Raw genomic sequence first — 18,015 nt, forward strand, 5'->3', positions numbered from 1 at the left:
GTCCCCATCGTGGGGCTGTCTGATCTTTCGAAGTCTGTGATGTTGCTGTTGTGACAATCATTGTGTTTAACACCTGCCAACCATCTGCGAGGCAGCACAGTGAGGGGAGGGGAACAAAGGCTCATGTACTGTTGGATGTTGTTGTAGTATCTCTTTGGAGGTATGGACCCTCTGAGGAAACCCACAGATCAATACCAGCGTCTGGACCAGGAGCTGGAGGTCGCAAACTCCCAGTACATCGAGGAGCAGCGGGCACAGCAGAGGGTACGTACACATCCAAGTTGTTTGTATGTCAGTAGAGTGGTGGAAAGACGGAGGTGTGAAAGAGCGTGTAGAGGATCTCTATTTGGCATCTTTAACAATGCCCTGAGGTGTTTCAGAGGAACAGCTATCAAATTTAGCACCAACATCAAAGCAAAGGCTTCGCCAACAGGTGTAGACTATTGTAATGAGAGAGATGAGATGGTGGGGGGGTGGGGTGCAGGGAGGGAGGGGTGAGAGGGAGACAACAAACTGGCTGGTTGATTTCCCAGGATTTGGGAAGTGCTACTGAGAGTCCTGTCTACCTACAGTCCCAACAGACCTGTTTTCAGTTGGAGTGACTGAGCTCCAAGGTGTCCTTTCAATGGATCAGTTGATACGCAGTGTTTCACAGTAAATACTCTGTATACTCGATGGTGAACTGACCCCTTTAGCTTGTTCATCACTCACAATATGTGATCCTTCACTCCCCTCACTGATACCCTTTGCTACTATGTGGACCTTTGTCACCCAGGTTAGTTTGACCTGTGACTTCTACCAGCAAGGCATACACAGGCATTGGAAGCTAGGGTTCTCCAACCACCCACAGATTTTCCTCCAAACTGCGCACTGTCCTGACTGAGAAAGATGTTGGCATTCCTCTTCAATGGGAACTCCTCCCTAGCACCATGGAAGCATCGTTGCCACACAGACCGTGGTAGTTTCAGGAGGCGGCTCACTCCCACCTTCTCAAGGCCAAGTAGGAAAGGTACTAAGTGCTGGCATTGTCCACGAAGCCCGCAGCTTGAGAATGATTATTTACTATTCGCTCGTGAGAGGTGGGTGACACTGGCAAAGCCGTAAATGATTGGCCATCCTCAGCTTCCTTCAGCTGAATTCAGTTCTGAGTCCCAATGCTGTGTTCTGTAGTTACGTACAGACCAGAGCAGCTGAGCTTTGCCAATTCCCTTTCTTGAGATGTGGAACTGTGGTGCACTGAGTTGAACGGTGTTGGTGACCTGGGTTCAGTCCCGTCCTCCAGTACAGTCTGCGTGGAGATTGCACGTTTTCCCTCTGACTCTAATGGTTTTCTCTGGGAACTCCAAAGACATGGGGATTGGTAGGTGACGTGGAAATTGGCCACTTGAAATGTGCAGCTGGGTGCTAGAACATGAAAGGGGAGGAGGGGGGAACAGGAAAGTGGGGAGAATGTTACGGGAATGAAATGCTCAGTGGGCGTACACAGACTTGATGGGCCCAATGGCCACCTTCTGTGGTGGTTCTCCTTTTACGTTGGTATCTGGGTAACTATTCCAAAGACCAGAGATGTTGGTGCTTAGAGATGGGCAGTAATATTGACGTTCTGTTGGAAGGCACTGAGGGGGGAGTTGTGAGGTAACTTGACTGTTGATATCTGTGCAGCTGATAACAGATCAGCAAGACCAACAGCTCGAGCTGGTGTCCGGAAGCATTGGGGTCCTCAAGAACATGTCCAACCAGATAGGAGACGAGCTGGATGAACAGGCAGTGTAAGTAGATAAACGTTACTGAAGTCCGACTAGAGAAATTACTCTATACAACTGACGACATGGTAGTGGTTAGCACAACACTTTACAGGACAGGCAACTGGAGTTCAAATCCTGCCGTTGCCTGTAAGGAGTTTATACGTTTTCCCTATGACTGCACGTGTTTCCTCCGGGTGCTCCAGTTTCTTCCCATAGTCCAAGGACACATGAGTGGGTAGGTTACTTGGTCATTGTAAATCATCCCATGATTAGGTTTGGAATAAATTGGGGGATTGCTGGGCGGTGTGGCTGAAAGGGCCGAAAAGGCCTTCTCTGCACTGTAGATGGGTGCTTCATTGATCCCAGAGGAAATTACAGTGTCACAGTGGTGTTACAATTGCACAGATACACAAGTATTAGAAGAGAAGGAAGAAAGAATAAAATATAAGTTACCTCAAACAATCCGACAGGAGGGGGTCATCACTTCCCCAGCTATAGGTTGACTCATTATAGAGCCTAATGGTCATGGGTAAGAATGACCTCATGTAGCGCTCTTTGAAGCAGCGCATTTGTCTTAGTCTTTCACTAAAAGTGCTTCTCTGTTCAGCCAAGGTGGCCTACAGAGGGTGAGAAACATTGTACAGAATTGCCAAAATTTTCCGTAGGGTCCTTTGTCCTACCGCAGCCTCCCAGTGTGTCCAGTTTGATTCCTTTAACAGAGCCAGCCTTTCTAATCAGTTTATTGAACCTGTTGGCTTCACCCATGTTGATGCCATTGCTCCAGCACACCACTGCATAGAAAATTGTACAGGTGACGACAGACTGATAGAATATATAAGGAGAGGACTGCGTACTCCAAAGGAGCTCAGTCTCCTCAGGAAGTAGGGGTGACTCTGGAACCTTCTTGTACACAGCCTCTGTGTTGGTGCTCCACTCAAGTCTGTCATCCAGGTGCACTCCCAGGTACTGGTAGGTCCTCACCACATCCACATCCTCACCATCGATAGTAACAGAGAGCAGTGTAGGCTTAGTCTTCCTAAAGTCCATCACCATCTCCTTTGTCGTACTGATGTTGAGCTGCAGATGATTCAGCTTGCACCATTTGGCAAAGTCCTCCACCAAGGCCCTGTTTTCATACTCCTGTCCTCCCTTTATACACCCAACTGTTGTAGAGAATTCTCAATAAATAAATAAATAAATAAATAAACATTCTACTAATCGAGAGGATTGGATGTCTATGGCCAAGAAATGGAAATTCTCATCATGGGTGTTCTGAATGTAGATGGGAAGGGACTGGACTGGAGAAGGAATAGAGCCAGGTTCTTTGGGGAATGAACTAGCTGAACAAGGAGTGCACTAGCTGAGTCCTGCCTCTGGATTGTGGTTGGGGGAGAGAAAGTGTGGACAGGTTTCTGTGGTTGAGGGGACTAGGAGGCTGGAGGTGACAATATGAATAAATCTAATAGAAACCACATATTTATAAGAATATAAGAGCAAGTATGTGATGCTGAGGATTCATAAGGCATTGGTCAGATCACACTGGGAGTAATCTGAGCAATCTTTTGCCCTTTCTGCTGCCAATGGAGAGGGTCCAGAGATCCTGAGATTGAAAGGGTTAGCGTATGAGGTGTGTTTGGGGGCTCAGGTCTTGTATTCACTGGAGTTTAACAGAATGCAGGAGTGGGGGTTGGGTGAGTTTCATTGAATCCTATTGAATATTGAAAGGCTTTGATAGAATGCATATCGAGAGGGTTTTTCCTATAGTGGGGGCATTTAGGACCAGAGGGCACAGCCTCAGAATAGGATGTTTCTTTAGAACTGAGATGAAGAGAATTTTTTTTATATCCAGAGGATGGTGAATCTGTGGAGGGTAAATCACTGGGTATTGAAAGGATAGGCAGAGGGGGTGGGGTGGCTCGATTAGTTAAAGATGAAATAAAGTCCTTAGACAGACGTGACATAGGATCAGAAGATGTAAAATCTGTGTGTAGTTAAGAAAATGTGAGGGTAAGAAGACCCTGATGGAAGTTGTACACAGGCTCCTGTACAGTAGCCAGGATCCAGGATATGAGATATAACTTTCAATGGGAAATAGAAAAGGCGTGTAATAAGGACAAAGTAACGATAGTCATGGGGATTTCAATATGCAGGTAGATTGGGAAAATCATGTTTCCCAAGAGAGAATTTGTAGAATTCCTAGAAAAGCTTATGGTTGAGTGCACGAGGAGAAAAGCAATTCTAGATTTGGTGTTATGCAATGAACCAGAATTGATTAGAGATCTTAAGGCAAGGGGACCCTTAGGAGGAAGTGATCATAATATGATAGAATTCACCCTGTAGTTTGAGAGGGAGAAGATAAAGTTAGATGTTTCAGTATTACAGTGGGATAAGGGGAATTGCAGAGGCATGAGAGAGGAGGCGCCAAAGTTGATTGGAAGGGAACACTAGCAGGGATGACAGTAGAAAAGCAGTAGTGGAGTTTGGGGTGCATATCAGAAGATGTAGGATAGATACATCCCAAAAATGAATGTATTCTTAAGGGAGGAAGAGGCAACTGTGGCTGACAAAGAAAGTCAAAGCATAAAAATAAGAAAAGGCATATAATATAGCGACAATTAGTGGGAAGTTGGAGGATTGGAAAATTAAAAAAGACCAACAGAAGGCAACTAAAAAAACCACAACTAGAGACAAGTTGGAGTATCAATGTAAGCCAATCAAGAATATCAAAGACGATACCAGAAGATTTTTCAGATATATAAAAAGTAAAAGAGAGGCGAGAGTGGATATTGGAACACTGGAAAATGATGCTGGAGAGGTAGTAATGGAGGACAAAGAAATGGCCGACAAACTGAATTGAGTATCTTGCATCATTCTTCACTGTGGAAGATACTAGCAGTATGCCAGAGATGTGAGAGTGTCAGGGGGCAAGAATAGTACTATTACTGAGGAGAAGGTGCTTGGGAAGCTTAAAAATCGGAAGGTAGATAGGTCACCTGGACCAGATGGACTACACACCATGGTTCTGAGAGAGACGGCTGAAGAGATTGTGGAGGATTAATAATGATCTTTCCAGTATCACTAGATTCTGGATTGGTTCCTGAGGACTGGAAAGTTGCAAATGTCACTCCCACTCCACTCTTTAAAAAGGGAGGGAAGCAGAAGAAAGGAAATTGTAGACCAGTTAGCCTGACTTTAGTGGTTGGAGACATGTTGGAATCTATTATTAAAGATGTAGTTTCAGAGTACTTGGAGATCCATGATAAAGTAGGCCAAGGTCAGCATGTTTTCCTCAAGGGGAAATCTTGCCTGACAAATTTAGGAAATAACAGGCAGGGTAAACAAAGTCGAGTCAGCGGATGTGTTTACCTTGATTTTCAGAAGGCCTTTGACAAGATGCCGCACATGATGCTGCTTAATAAGATAAAAACCCATGGTATCACGGGAAAGAAACTAGATGGACAGAAGACTGGCTGATCGGCAGGAGGCAAACAATCAGAATAAAAGGGTACTATTTTGGTTGGCTCTCAGTGACTAGTAGTGTTCTACAGAGGTTGGTGTTGGTACCACTTCTTTTCACATTATACAGTATATCAACGATTTGGATGATGGAATCGATGGCTTTGTGGCCAAGTTTTCAGAGATTACAAAGATGCGTGGAAGGACAGGCAGTGTTATGGAAGCAGGTAAGTCTGCTGAAGGACTTAGATTGGGAGAATGGGTAAAGACATGGTAGGTGGAATATAGTGTAAGGAAGTGTATGGTCGTGCACTTTGGTGGAAAGAATAAAGGCTCAGACGATTATCTAAATGGGGAGGAAATTCAAAAGTCAGAGATGCAAAGGGATTTGAGAGTCCTTGTGCAAGGTTCCCTAAAGGTTAACTTGCAGGTTCAATGTACCTTTATTTTGAAAGGGATAATAAATCAACCATCAACCATGATGGAATGGCAGAGCAGACTCAATGGGCCATGTAGCTTAATTCTACACCTATGTTTTATAGTCTTATGGTCATTGGACATATTTAAAACAGAGGTTGACAAGTCCTTGATTAGTCAGCGTATCAAAGGTTACAGGGAAAAGGCAGGAGAAGAGGGTTCAGGGATAATAAATTAGCCATGATGGAATGGTGGAGCAGATATGATTGCCACTCAAGACATAGCAGCAGAATTAAGCCATTTGGCCAGAGTGGAGAAATGTCCCTAGCAAAGGAAGTGTGAGGTGCTCCTTCCTTTTGCTAGCCTGCAAGTCATCCTTGTAGCATCTGCTTAGTCTCTTCCCCCACCTCCACCCTGATCAGGGTCGCGTGAAGTCACGGGAGCAGGTGGTGGATGGTTGTATGAGCAGTTGGTGTATATCACAAGTTCTGGTTATCCAATGACACAAGGCAGACTATCTCTGAAGAGTATTGATAATGGCTGGGGTTACCCATCTTGTAAAGATACTGCTGAGAAGAAGGCAATGGCAAACCACTTCTTTAGAAAAATCTGTCAAGAACAACCATGGTCATGGAAAGTCCATGATCGCCCACATAACAAACGGACAATGTTTTATGGTGGGAAGATCTCCAGGAAATTAGGTTGATCGATGGCCTGGAAAAGTGTATGAGTGTTTGGCAGAGAGACAGAGTGGGGGTTTAACAGTTAGCAGAGATTTGGGATGTCTTCCACACTGAAGCAATGAGTCAACCCACCTGCCTTTGGTTTCTTTAATGTAGAGAATATGTTGTGAGCAGGAGAATATTGCACAAACTTGAAAGTAGCAGAGATTCCTTCCAGGAAAAACTGTGGTTAACATTTAGAGCTCTGAATGGTGGAAAGGGTGACTGTCAGGGCTTGCGTCTTTTGCAGATGGACCCTTTGAAACCTGGCAAATAACTCATTTTGGCTCCGTGCCACGCTGGGGGAGGAGGAATTGAAAGAACTGTGTGTATGCGTGTGTTAGGTGGGTGGGGGGTGGGGGGGGGGAAGCTGTGACTGAGTTAGTCTCGTCTGACATTGCCTGCCGATGAAGTTGGGCCAATCCTACAATCTGTCAATGACCACACAGGGTGGAGGCGGGGAATTTGTTTGGAGATCGGCTCACTGAATGTTTGCTTTGTAACAGTTGTGAGCTGGCACCGTAGATTCAGTAGGTTAAATAGTAACTACAAAAAGACATGGGAATAATGCTTTGAGAAGGTAAATAAAACAGGGCCACGTGGAAGTGCCAGGGAGTATAATTACCTGATGCTGTTACAAAACAGAATGGGCTTATGGGTCAAATCTCCTCCTGTAAGGCAGTAAAGCTGAGAATTTTTCCTTCATTCCCTGCAACCCCCAGATGAACAGTTAGCTCAGGGAACATCTCGTGCTCTGAGTTATTCTGGGCAGGATTGGGTGCAGATCACGTTTGAAGCCGTTGTATAAGCAGGCAACATGATTTGGTGTGTTGTTCTCTGGAAAACATCTAACCTGTGCCTTTTCTCCCCTTTGCAGGATGTTAGACGAATTCTCTCATGAGATGGACAGCACTCACTCGCGTTTGGATAGCACGATGAAGAAATTAGCCAAGGTTTCCCACATGACTAGTGGTAAGCTCCTCCCCCCCCCACACACACACTCACCGCACACTGTGCTCCCATCTCCTTGCTGAACTGGAAGAGTACATTTGGCCCATCATTCCTGTTCTGATACGAGCTCAATGTCTGATGTTTCACCATCCTATTTTCTCATCGGATAGGCTTTGAATATTTAATTCCAGCCTCAGTTATTGTGGCTCCGCTGTCTATGGCTGTTGTTTCAGTTCCAAGGTCCTACATCATGGCATTCCTTCTCTAAACCTCTCCCGTCTCCGTTCAGTAAGATGTTCCAGCATCAGGCAGCAACAAACCATCTACTGGAAGGACTCTGCGGGTCAGGCAGCATTTGTTGGAGGTGGCAAAGGAATTATTGAGGATTTGGGTTGAAATAGATTCATAGAACACTACAGCACAGGAACAGGCCCTTTGGCCCTTCTAGTCCATGCCGAAATATTATTCTGCTGAATCCCATTGACTTGCTCCTGAAGCATCGCACTCCATGCTCCTCCAATCCATGAACATATCCAAGTTTCTCTTAACTGCTGAAATTGAATCAGCATTCATCACTTCCAGGCAGCTCGTTCCACACTCTCACCACCCTCTGAGTGAAGAAGTTCCCACTCATGTTCCCTTTAAATTTTCCTCTTTCACCCTTAACCTATGGCCTCTAGTTTTAGAGTTATCCAACCTCAGTGGAAAAAAGCCTGCTTGCATTTTCCCTATCTTTACCTCTCATTATTTTGTAAATCTCTCTCAAATCTCCCCTCTTCCTACACTCCAGGGAATTAAGTCCTATCCTATTCAGCATTTCCCTATAACTCAGTTCCTCAAGTCCTGGCATCATCCTTGTTAAGTTTCTCTGCACCTCAATCCTATTGATATCTTTCCTGTGGAAAGGTGACCAGAACTGTACACAATACTCCAAAGTAGACCTCACCAACAACATAGCATCCCAACTTCTGTACTCAATATTTTGAATTATGAAGGCCAAAAGGAATTATGGACCTGTATTGCCAGAATCCTCTGTTCTACCACACTCCTCAGTGTGTTACCGTTCTGACAATATGCTCAGTCTGCTGAGTTCCAGTTTCTTGCTTCATATTCCAGCATTTCTCTTAGTGACATCGCAGAACATCTGTGTGGCTCAGAGTTAAATTTGCCTTGATACAACCCTCTATGGTTAAAATAACATCAATAACAATTTCTATTGATGTAGAATTTGCTGTCCATTGGTCAGAGCCAATCTGGAGAATGGTGTACAGTGCTTGCCTTAGTTAAGGATTGGAAGCAGAGATTGATACCTGGTGTAGGTTAACAAGTTTTGTCAGACTGTTAACTGGAATGGGTATGACTTAGGAGGAAAATATTGGACAGCCTGGGCTTGCACAGATCAATTTAGAAGGGTGAGAGGCAATTTGAAATGTCACACCCAGTGAGTGATTCTTGTGGGAGGATCGAAACCAAGGGATTGCTCATATAAGATGGAGATGAGTCACAATTTTTTTCTGGGGATTGTACATTTTGAGGACTCTGTTCCTCAAGGAATAGTGGATGCAGAGTCTTTGAATAGTTTTACAGAGAGAGCAGGATAGCATCTTGGTAAGCAAGAGGGTGAGAGGTTATCACAGGTGTATGGGAACGTGAAGTTTGGGTTATAACAACATGATTCTGATTCTGACATGGCAGAGAATGGGTGGCACGGTTGTGTGACACTATTACAGTACTAGTGACCTGGGTTCAATTCCGCTGCTGTCTGTAAGGAGTTTGTACTTTCTTCCTGTTATTGTGTGGGTTTCCTCCCACATTCCAAAGACTACGGGTTAGTAGGTTAAATGGTCACATGGGTGTCATTGGGCGGCATGTGCCTGTAACCCTGCTGTATCTCTTTTTCTTTCTCAGATCAGCCAAGATCCACTTTGAATCATGGAGCAGACTCTTCCTGCTTCTAATCTGCATGTTCACATGCTCCTTTGAAGGACGTTGGGAGGTGCTCCATAGCGACGCTCTTCAAAGGAGCATTCTCAATAGACAATAGGGGCAGAATTAAACCATTCGGCCCTTCGAGCCTGCACCGCCATTCTGAGATCATGGCTGATCATCTACTGTCAATACCCGGTTCCTGCCTTGTCCCCATATCCCTTGATTCCCCTATCCATAAGATACCTATCTAGCTCCTTCTTGAAAGCATCCAGAGAAATGGCCTCCACTACCTTCCGAGGCAGTGCATTCCAGACCCCCACAACTCTCTGGGAGAAGTTGTTTTTCCTTAACTCTGTCCTAAATGACCTACCCCTTATTCTCAAACCATGCCCTCTGGTACTGGACTCTCCCAGCATCTGGAACATATTTCCGGCCTCCATCTTGTCCAATCCCTTAATAGTCTTATATGTTGCAATCAGATCCCCTCTCAATCTCCTTAATTCCAGCATGTACAAGCCCAGTCTCTCTAACCTCTCTGCGTAAGACAGTCCGGACATCCCAGGAATTAACCTTGTTAATCTACGCTGCACTTCCTCTACAGCCAGGATGTCCTTCCTTAACCCTGGAGACCAAAACTGTACACAGTACTCCAGGTGTGGTCTCACCAGGGCTCTGTACAAATGCAAAAGGATTTCCTTGCTCTTGTACTCAATTCTCTTTGTAATAAAGGCCAACATTCCATTAGCCTTCTTCACTGCCTGCTGCACTTGCTCATTCACCTTCAGTGACTTATGAACAAGGACTCCTAGATCTCTTTGTATTTCTCTGTTACCTAACTCTACACCATTCAGATAATAATCTGCCTTCCTGTTCTTACTCCCAAAGTGGATAACCTCACACTTATTCACATTAAATGTCATCTGCCAAGTATCTGCCCACTCACTCAGCCTATCCAAGTCACCCTGAATTCTCCTAACATCCTCATCACATGTCACACTGCCACCCAGCTTAGTATCATCAGCAAACTTGCTGATGTTATTCTCAATGCCTTCATCTAAATTGTTGATGTAAATCGTAAACAGCTGAGGTCCCAATACCGAGCCCTGTGGCACCCCACTAGTCACCACCTGTCATTCCAAGAAACACCCATTCACCATTACCCTTTGCTTTCTATCTGCCAACCAGTTTTCTATCCATGTCAATATCTTCTCCCTAATGCCATGAGCTCTGATTTTACCCACCAATCTCCTATGTGGGACCTTATCAAATGCCTTCTGAAAATCTAGGTACACTACATCCACTGGATCTCCCTTGTCTAACTTCCTGGTTACATCCTCAAAAAACTCCAATAGATTAGTCAAGCATGATTTGCCCTTGGTAAATCCATGCTGGCTCGGCCCAATCCTATCACTGCTATCTAGATATGCTACTATTTCATCTTTAATAATGGACTCTAGCATCTTACCCACTACTGATGTTAGGCTGACAGGACGATAGTTCTCTGTTTTCTCCCTCCCTCCTTTCTTAAAAAGTGAGATAACATTAGCTATTCTCCGATCCTCAGGAACTGATCCTGAATCTAAGGAACATTGGAAAATGATTACCAATGCATCCACAATTTCCAGAGCTACCTCCTTTAGTACCCTAGGGTGCAGACCATCTGGACTTGGGGATTTGTCAGCCTTCAGTCCCATCAGTCTACTCATCACCGTTTCCTTCCTAATGTCAATCTGTTTCATTTCCTCTGTTACCCTATGTCCTTGGCCCATCCATACATCTGGGAGATTGCTTGTGTCTTCCCTAGTGAAGACAGATCTAAAGTACTTATTAAATTCTTCTGCCATTTCTCTGTTTCCCATAACAATTTCACCCAATTCATTCTTCAAGGGCCCAACATTGTTCTTAACTATCTTCTTTCTCTTCACATACCTAAAAAAAAAAAAAGCTTTTGCTATCCTCCTTTATAGTCCTGGCTAGCTTGCATTCGTACCTCATTTTTTCTCCCCATATTGCCTTTTTAGTTAAGTTCTGTTGTTTCTTAAAAATTTCTCAATCATCTGTCCTCCCACTTACCTTAGCTCTGTCATACTTCCTTTTTTTTAATGCTATGCAATCTCTGACTTCCTTTGTCAACCACTGTGGCCCCTTTCCTCCCTTTGAATCCCTCCTTCTCCGGGGTATGAACTGATTTTGCACCTTGTGCATTATTCCCAAGAATACCTGCCATTGCTGTTCCACTGTCTTTTCTGCTAGGATATCTGTCCAGTCAACTTTGGCCAGCTCCTCCCTCATGGCACCATAGTCTCCTTTGTTCAACTGCAACACTGACACCTCCAATCTGCCCTTATCCTTCTCAAATTGCAGATAAAAACTTATCATATTATGGTCACTACCTCCTAATGGCTCCTTTACCTCAAGATCGCTTATCAAATCCTGTTCATTGCACAGATCGCTTATCAAATCCTGTTCATTACACAAGATCGCTTATCAAATCCTGTTCATTACACAGATCGCTTATCAAATCCTGTTCATTACACAAGATCGCTTATCAAATCCTGTTCATTACACAGATCACTTATCAAATCCTGTTCATTCTCAAAATAAAAATTGACAAGAAATCACTTTTGAATTTTAAATGTTTTTTTTCGTAGAAGGGGGAAGAATTGAAGGTTTCAGGATAGAACTTCAGAATTTACTAGCTCAGGAGCTGCAGAGATGGGCACCTGTGGTAGAGCAATCACATTCAGGAATGTACTTGGAGGAATTCCAGGCTGCAGGAGTACATGTTCAGGATGCACTGAAGCTTGGTGCAGCCACTGCAAGGGTTCAGTGGGGGAGGACCATAGTATAGGGTTCTGCCACTACTGGGGAGGTGAGGATTGGGCCAGGTTGGGTGAGGAAAGCCCTTGATTATTGTAGTAGTGTACCACCCCATGAATGGCAACGGTCTTATTAGTTTTAAGGAATGCAATAGAACATTACACAATACATTGACCATGAATGTAAGAATGGAAGGCATTGCATGGGTTATTTCTGTAAGTATTTTTAATATGAATAAAGATAATTTTGATATACTGTATGTGGGGGAAAAAAATTACCTTCGGGACTGAACAAGATCCTGGAAGTGGAACAGAGATTTTCAGAGACACGAATGAGACTGCAAATGCTGGAATCTGGAACAAAAACTACAAACTGCTGGAGGAACTCAGTGGGTCAGGCAGCGTCTGTGGAAGGAAATGGACTGTCAACATTTTGGGTTAAGAGATAATGGGAGGGTTATGAGTAGTGAGGGGTACTACATAAATTGCTGTTGTTTTATCGCTTCAAACCTACAAGTAACACTTGAATTGTTGACTCATTTGGTGTGTATGGTCTGGTACTAACCAAAACCACCTCTTTGTTTGGCAGCACGTCGCCAGTGGTGTGTGATCATTGTCCTTCTCGTCATCCTGGTCGTAGTTCTCGTACTATTCTTCACTCTGTGACTACTGAGTTGGCGACAATTAACGTGCTGTACAGTGGGATGGGTTGGGGTGGGGGTTGGTGGCTGCCAGGGACAATTGGTGACTGGAGCATCTGTCCCTAGAGAGTTGGAACAACGTGGCGTCCCATCCTGGTCGAGACATGATACCAGCCTGTTTGAATACACCAGTGTGTTCTGAAAGTACATGACCAAGCTTGCTGTGTGAACACAAGGGAAAGGAATGTAAAGAATTGCATTTTTATTTAGTTACTTGTATGTGTACAGTGAATACAAGGCAGTTTTGGTCAGAACTTTATCTTCAATCATTTTAATACATAATGCATTCAGATCAGCAACAGTAGCAGAAGAACCCCTGGCTTGCCAGCAATGATGGGAACCCAGGGGGTTAATCTGCACATAATGAACTTCATGTTTAAAAATAGTGTGCCTTAAATTCTGTGGCCAGGTTTCCATAGACTCCTGTTATTTGAAGAAGTGATTGGAATTAAGGGAACAGAGATTGTGATATTCCTGAGTTGTTGGGAACCGTGCAGGTCATGCATGCAGGCTGGAGATCATGGTTGATGTATGGTACACTTGTGAGTGCATTCGTATGACCCCCTTCGGGCCTTGGATTTCTCCTGGTTGTGAGTAAAATATCGGTCCAGGGAACTAAATGCACAATCTATGCTGGCATTCCAGTTTATTGCTAAGAAATCAATAGATTTTACAATTGAAATTCTCAAAATCAGGCAGAATGCTGGAGATTATTTGACCCAGGTTGGAAATACACATAGGTTCTTGCCAACTCCTACTGTTGATGGATGGTTTTCTTTCCAGTGAGAATCATTGGCAAACATGTGGGAGCAGGAATATAGAGAACTGTTTGTTCACGAGTTTTGAAATATTGTGTTTTGGATGAAATGTTAAACCAAGATGCTATCTTCTCTCTTAAGCACAGTTTTTCTCCCCCTCCAGCATCATGAACAGTATTTCAGATAGAATCTCAGCTTGTGGAGCAGATATCTATTCGTCCTCCTTTCTGATCTCAGGCACGCACCTTTAAGTTGGGTCAAGATCAGTCTCCAGTTCTTCTGTCAAGAGTAAACATCTGTCCCTATGTTAGTAGGAGAAAGGTCTGTGTAAAATGTTTGCCTCTGTATACCCCACATTCTGTTGTACTCTTAAAGGAACAGGAGCCACAGCCATTGGGTAGGTCTGATGCTTTTCTATAATGTTCCACCTTCATAAAGCAGGCTGGAGATTGGGCACAGCTCCCAGTTTCAAACACCAAGGACGTGGGCAAGTAGTCCAAATGAGTAACACTTTTACATTGTGTTGAGAGGCCAAGTTTGTACTTTTATTTTTGTACATCTTATTCTATGGATTATTTCAGAATATATTTTGTTTGCCTTTGCAATAGCTTTTTAATGCCCCTCACATTTTGTCAATGTATAATTAAAGTGATTAATAAATTATGTGTCAAAAAATTCTTCAGCTATTCTGTGGGAATAAAAGTAATTTAAAATAAACTTGTGCTTCTCATCCATGCTCTTTACACGATGCCAGAAGGGCTTTAGCAGTGGGGTGTTGGGTTTTCAATGGATGTTCTTCAGATCAGACAGGTGTGTATATGGGTTTATCTGACCAGATTGGGAATGCCACAAGATCCTATCCCTCACCTGGGAGCACTTGTTTTTAACAAGAACCACTGGGGAATAATTCGGGACAGATGTAACAACCATGCGTAATAACAACCTACGCAACAGTTTTTATTGAGTTAATTGGTCTGACCCAATGAGAATTCTTCTAGCAGTTACAGTTCAAAGGGCCTCTAGTTGGGGAATTACTTGTGGAATATGCAGAACTAACTTTGCTGATCAAATGGTTGTAATTTCAATCCACTTCCTTTTGAAACTCTCATCTCGTGTGCCTTTGTTACCTCACAATGAGATCGTTCCATCAGAATCCTTTCAAGCTCTCTTCCTACTGCTAGTGAATTTATCATCCACAGCTCTACCATCTGTCCCAGCCCCCACAAAGTCATGTTCACCCCTCATCCATCTGCTTCCCCAGGAGGTAGTGCTCCACTGTACTATATGAACAATGTGGAAGTCTTGGGGTGCTGAGGAGATTTATCAAGATGCTGCCTGGATATGAGAGCATGCTTTACAAGGAGATGCTAAACAAGCCAGGGCTTTTGGAGTGGAGGAGGATTAGAGATGTTTAAGATGATGAAACATTTTTATAAACTTGTGGTTCTTATCCATTGTTATACTGTACAATGCCAGAAAAGCTTTAGCAGTGGGTGTTGGTTTTCCAGAGGGTGAAAACGGCTAATACTAAAGAATATAATTTTAAGGTGATTGAAGGAAAGTATTGTGGAGATTTCAGAGGAAGATTCTTTTTATACTCAATGATAAGTGTGTAGAATGCCCTGCCAGGGCTGCTGGTAGAGGCAGATACATTAGGGACATTTAAGAGACTCCTAGGCACATGGATAAAGGAAAAATGAGGGCTATGTGGAATGGAAGCATTAGATTGATCTTGGAGTGGGTTAGAAATTTGGTGTATCAGTACTGTTCTGTGTTGTAATGTCTCAATCTTCCCACTCCCTCCCATCTTGTCTTGTCCTTCTGTAGCCTTACAGACCTGAGGTTTTTGCACACCCAAAATTCTGATATTGTTCATTCTTAAATGTAATGGCTTCAGTTCCTGTAACAGTGTCTCCAGCTGCCAAGGTCCTAACTTCTGCTGCAACAAAGAATCTGCTGGAGGAATTCAGAGCACGTTAAACAGCTTGCGAGGTGGGGAGGAATTGTCAATATCTTTGGATCATGACTGAGTGGAGAGAAGGGGCAAGGAAGAGACAAGATGACATGCAGTTTGAGCCAAGGAGGGCAAGGTGAGGGGTAGAGTTGGAAAACATAACAGATGGAGCCAAATGGGGGAAAGGGGGGGGGGGGGATGAAGGTGGAGACAGCTGCTGAAGGGTGGCAAGCAGGAGCACAAAAGGATACCAGAGATGGAATCTAATACGTAAGGCAGGTGATAATGGTAGGGTGGGGTGGGGTAGGGTAGACAGTAGAGGATACGTGAATGGAAGATGCAACCTGGAGAAGGCAGGTGAAATATGTGGATAGTCAGTAGATGCAATCCAGTGAAGGAAGGGGATGAAAATAGGTGGATAGAGCATATTGCTTCTTGCTTCAGATGCAGCATCTGTACTCTCGGGTCTCCAAATTGATGCAGTTCTGTCAGCCTCGCTCTCCACAATTCTCTTTATGCTTCCCTCTTTAAAAACTAGGCCTCTCATTTTTAAAGTTATGGTCCCTGGAATATTTTGATAGTGCTAGATTAATGGAAATTGTTTCTGCAAATACACCCATGTTAGCTTCTAGGTTAGACAGTGAGTAACTAAGCAAGAAGGAAAAAACTTGCCTTTTTAATAGTCACAGGCTATGAGATACACAAACTTTACAAGTATCAGTTATTATAAGCAGCAGCTGGAAAAAAATTTATGCACAAGTATTTTGTACAAAACTGTTATGATATTAAAAATGCAGATCTGCATGAACAACAGAGATGACACTGATATACATGTAAGGCAACAGCGACAAGCCTTCAGCAAAGAACCTGGACTTGTATGATAATCTCCACCCCCACCTCTCTGAACTAAATTTAAATTGACAGCAGTTAAGCCAAATAAGAACTATATATACATATTAGCCTAAAATGCTTTAAATTATTTTGTTTAAAGTAGCTTTAAAAAAACGTTCATTAGAGATTGCAGGTAAAAGTGCAGGCATCAGGTTTGAATTGCCTTCTCAGGTGAGAGAGAAGTTTAATAGATAATAGATGGATTTTATTGGGATGGCCAAAGACAATTTTGGCACCCTCTGTAAACCCATTTTTGTTCAGTTCTTCGAGCCCAGCTTCATTAGGCCAGAGCAGAGAGCAGGCTCTTAATTGCAGGATTCCCAGAGTTATGTAACTCATAAATGGAGAAACTGCTAAAATTGATATTTGTATTAAATCTATATTTTGTTTCCTACCACTGGCCCCATTGTTTGAAATCCTGATGATTTGTTTCTCCTTTACATTCTTATCCCATTGATAATTTTTGTTTTGTGACTTGCTTATACCAGTCCAAATGTGGTTTATATCTGTTTTTAAAAAAAGCAGGTTACAGCCTGCCTGCCACCTTATTAATACACAGGCTGTACTGCTGCTCATCAAGGCAGTGGCACATTGAAGGCTGGAACCTGAAATAAATTATTTAAACCAGCACTCAATATTACAGTGAAATCACTGAACCTTAAGTCTCAAAGTACAGAATTTCATGGACCCAGCCATTTCCCATTCACTCCAAATAAAAGGATTTCTACTCCTTGATCCACTTCCCATTAAATATCACTTAACAGACCTCTGTCAATTAAATTACTTCCCATTCATTCCAGTTACATGTATTCTCACTAATCAAGCCACTTAGGATTAATTATGCCCAAATGAATTCTCACATTTTGTAGTCAGTGCATTAGTTAGCCATATTTTGTTAGCACACTAATATTTTTTAAATGAAAATATCCAAATTTGGATGCAGTTATGGTACAACTATTTTGAAGCATTATCTTTAGTCAAATGATGAATATACATTAAATATTAGAACTGTGAATTAAGGTAGCTCTCATCTAGGTAATACATTTAATCTTTCACTGATTGTGATGGTTGCAGATCTTACAGAGAAGGGATAACATTTCAATGAATACAATTTTCCAACAACAAAAAAATACTTCCATCTGGATGATGTTTCTATGGTTTCTAAAATCTTAAATTGCTTCAGCATCAGCATCATACATTCCTAAGTTGGGGTGCAATGGTCAGGTGTGAGGAGAAACCCCCTCTACCTTGATCAAACATCCTCAATTACATTCCTTAAATGCAAAATCAAAGAATAGAACTAAGGTATTTTACCTTGCATTAAAATGGATTTAATACGGGATCTCCATTACATTGGTGCCCTTATTGCAAGAGGGGTGAGAGATATATGATAGAGGCATTTTACACTGCATTAGATGAAGAGCATTATAACCTTAAAGCCTCTTACCACCATCACCCCACCCTGTTTTCTGCAAGTATTCCATTTCATCCTCCCAATTCCTCTGGCTCCATCACATCCATGCTGGTGACACCTTTCATGCCACTGTTCTCAAGGAGCCTTCCTTTTCCCTAGCTACGGCCGTGGCTCCATCACTGTCAACAGAGCTCTGCACTGTATTTAATTTGTCTCCTACAGATCTCCTCTTGTGCTCTCTTCTGACCCAGGGCAAGG

General features: G+C 43.1%; 1 protein-coding gene across 1 annotated transcript in view; it reads left to right on the forward strand.

The window, feature by feature from the left end:
- LOC132406537 (syntaxin-6-like) overlaps window positions 1-15,979 on the forward strand; it is a 28,209-nt gene extending 12,230 nt beyond the window's left edge. The window contains exons 5-8 of the mRNA XM_059992334.1: window positions 148-264; window positions 1,663-1,769; window positions 7,218-7,312; window positions 12,629-15,979. Coding sequence (XP_059848317.1) covers window positions 148-264; window positions 1,663-1,769; window positions 7,218-7,312; window positions 12,629-12,705 — 396 coding nt within the window. The 3' untranslated portion in view covers window positions 12,706-15,979. The remainder of the gene's footprint in view (window positions 1-147; window positions 265-1,662; window positions 1,770-7,217; window positions 7,313-12,628) is intronic.
- The last annotated feature ends 2,036 nt before the right edge of the window (window positions 15,980-18,015 follow it).

The sequence above is a fragment of the Hypanus sabinus genome, chromosome 16 (genome assembly GCF_030144855.1).
Source record: "Hypanus sabinus isolate sHypSab1 chromosome 16, sHypSab1.hap1, whole genome shotgun sequence".
Taxonomy (NCBI): domain Eukaryota; kingdom Metazoa; phylum Chordata; class Chondrichthyes; order Myliobatiformes; family Dasyatidae; genus Hypanus; species Hypanus sabinus.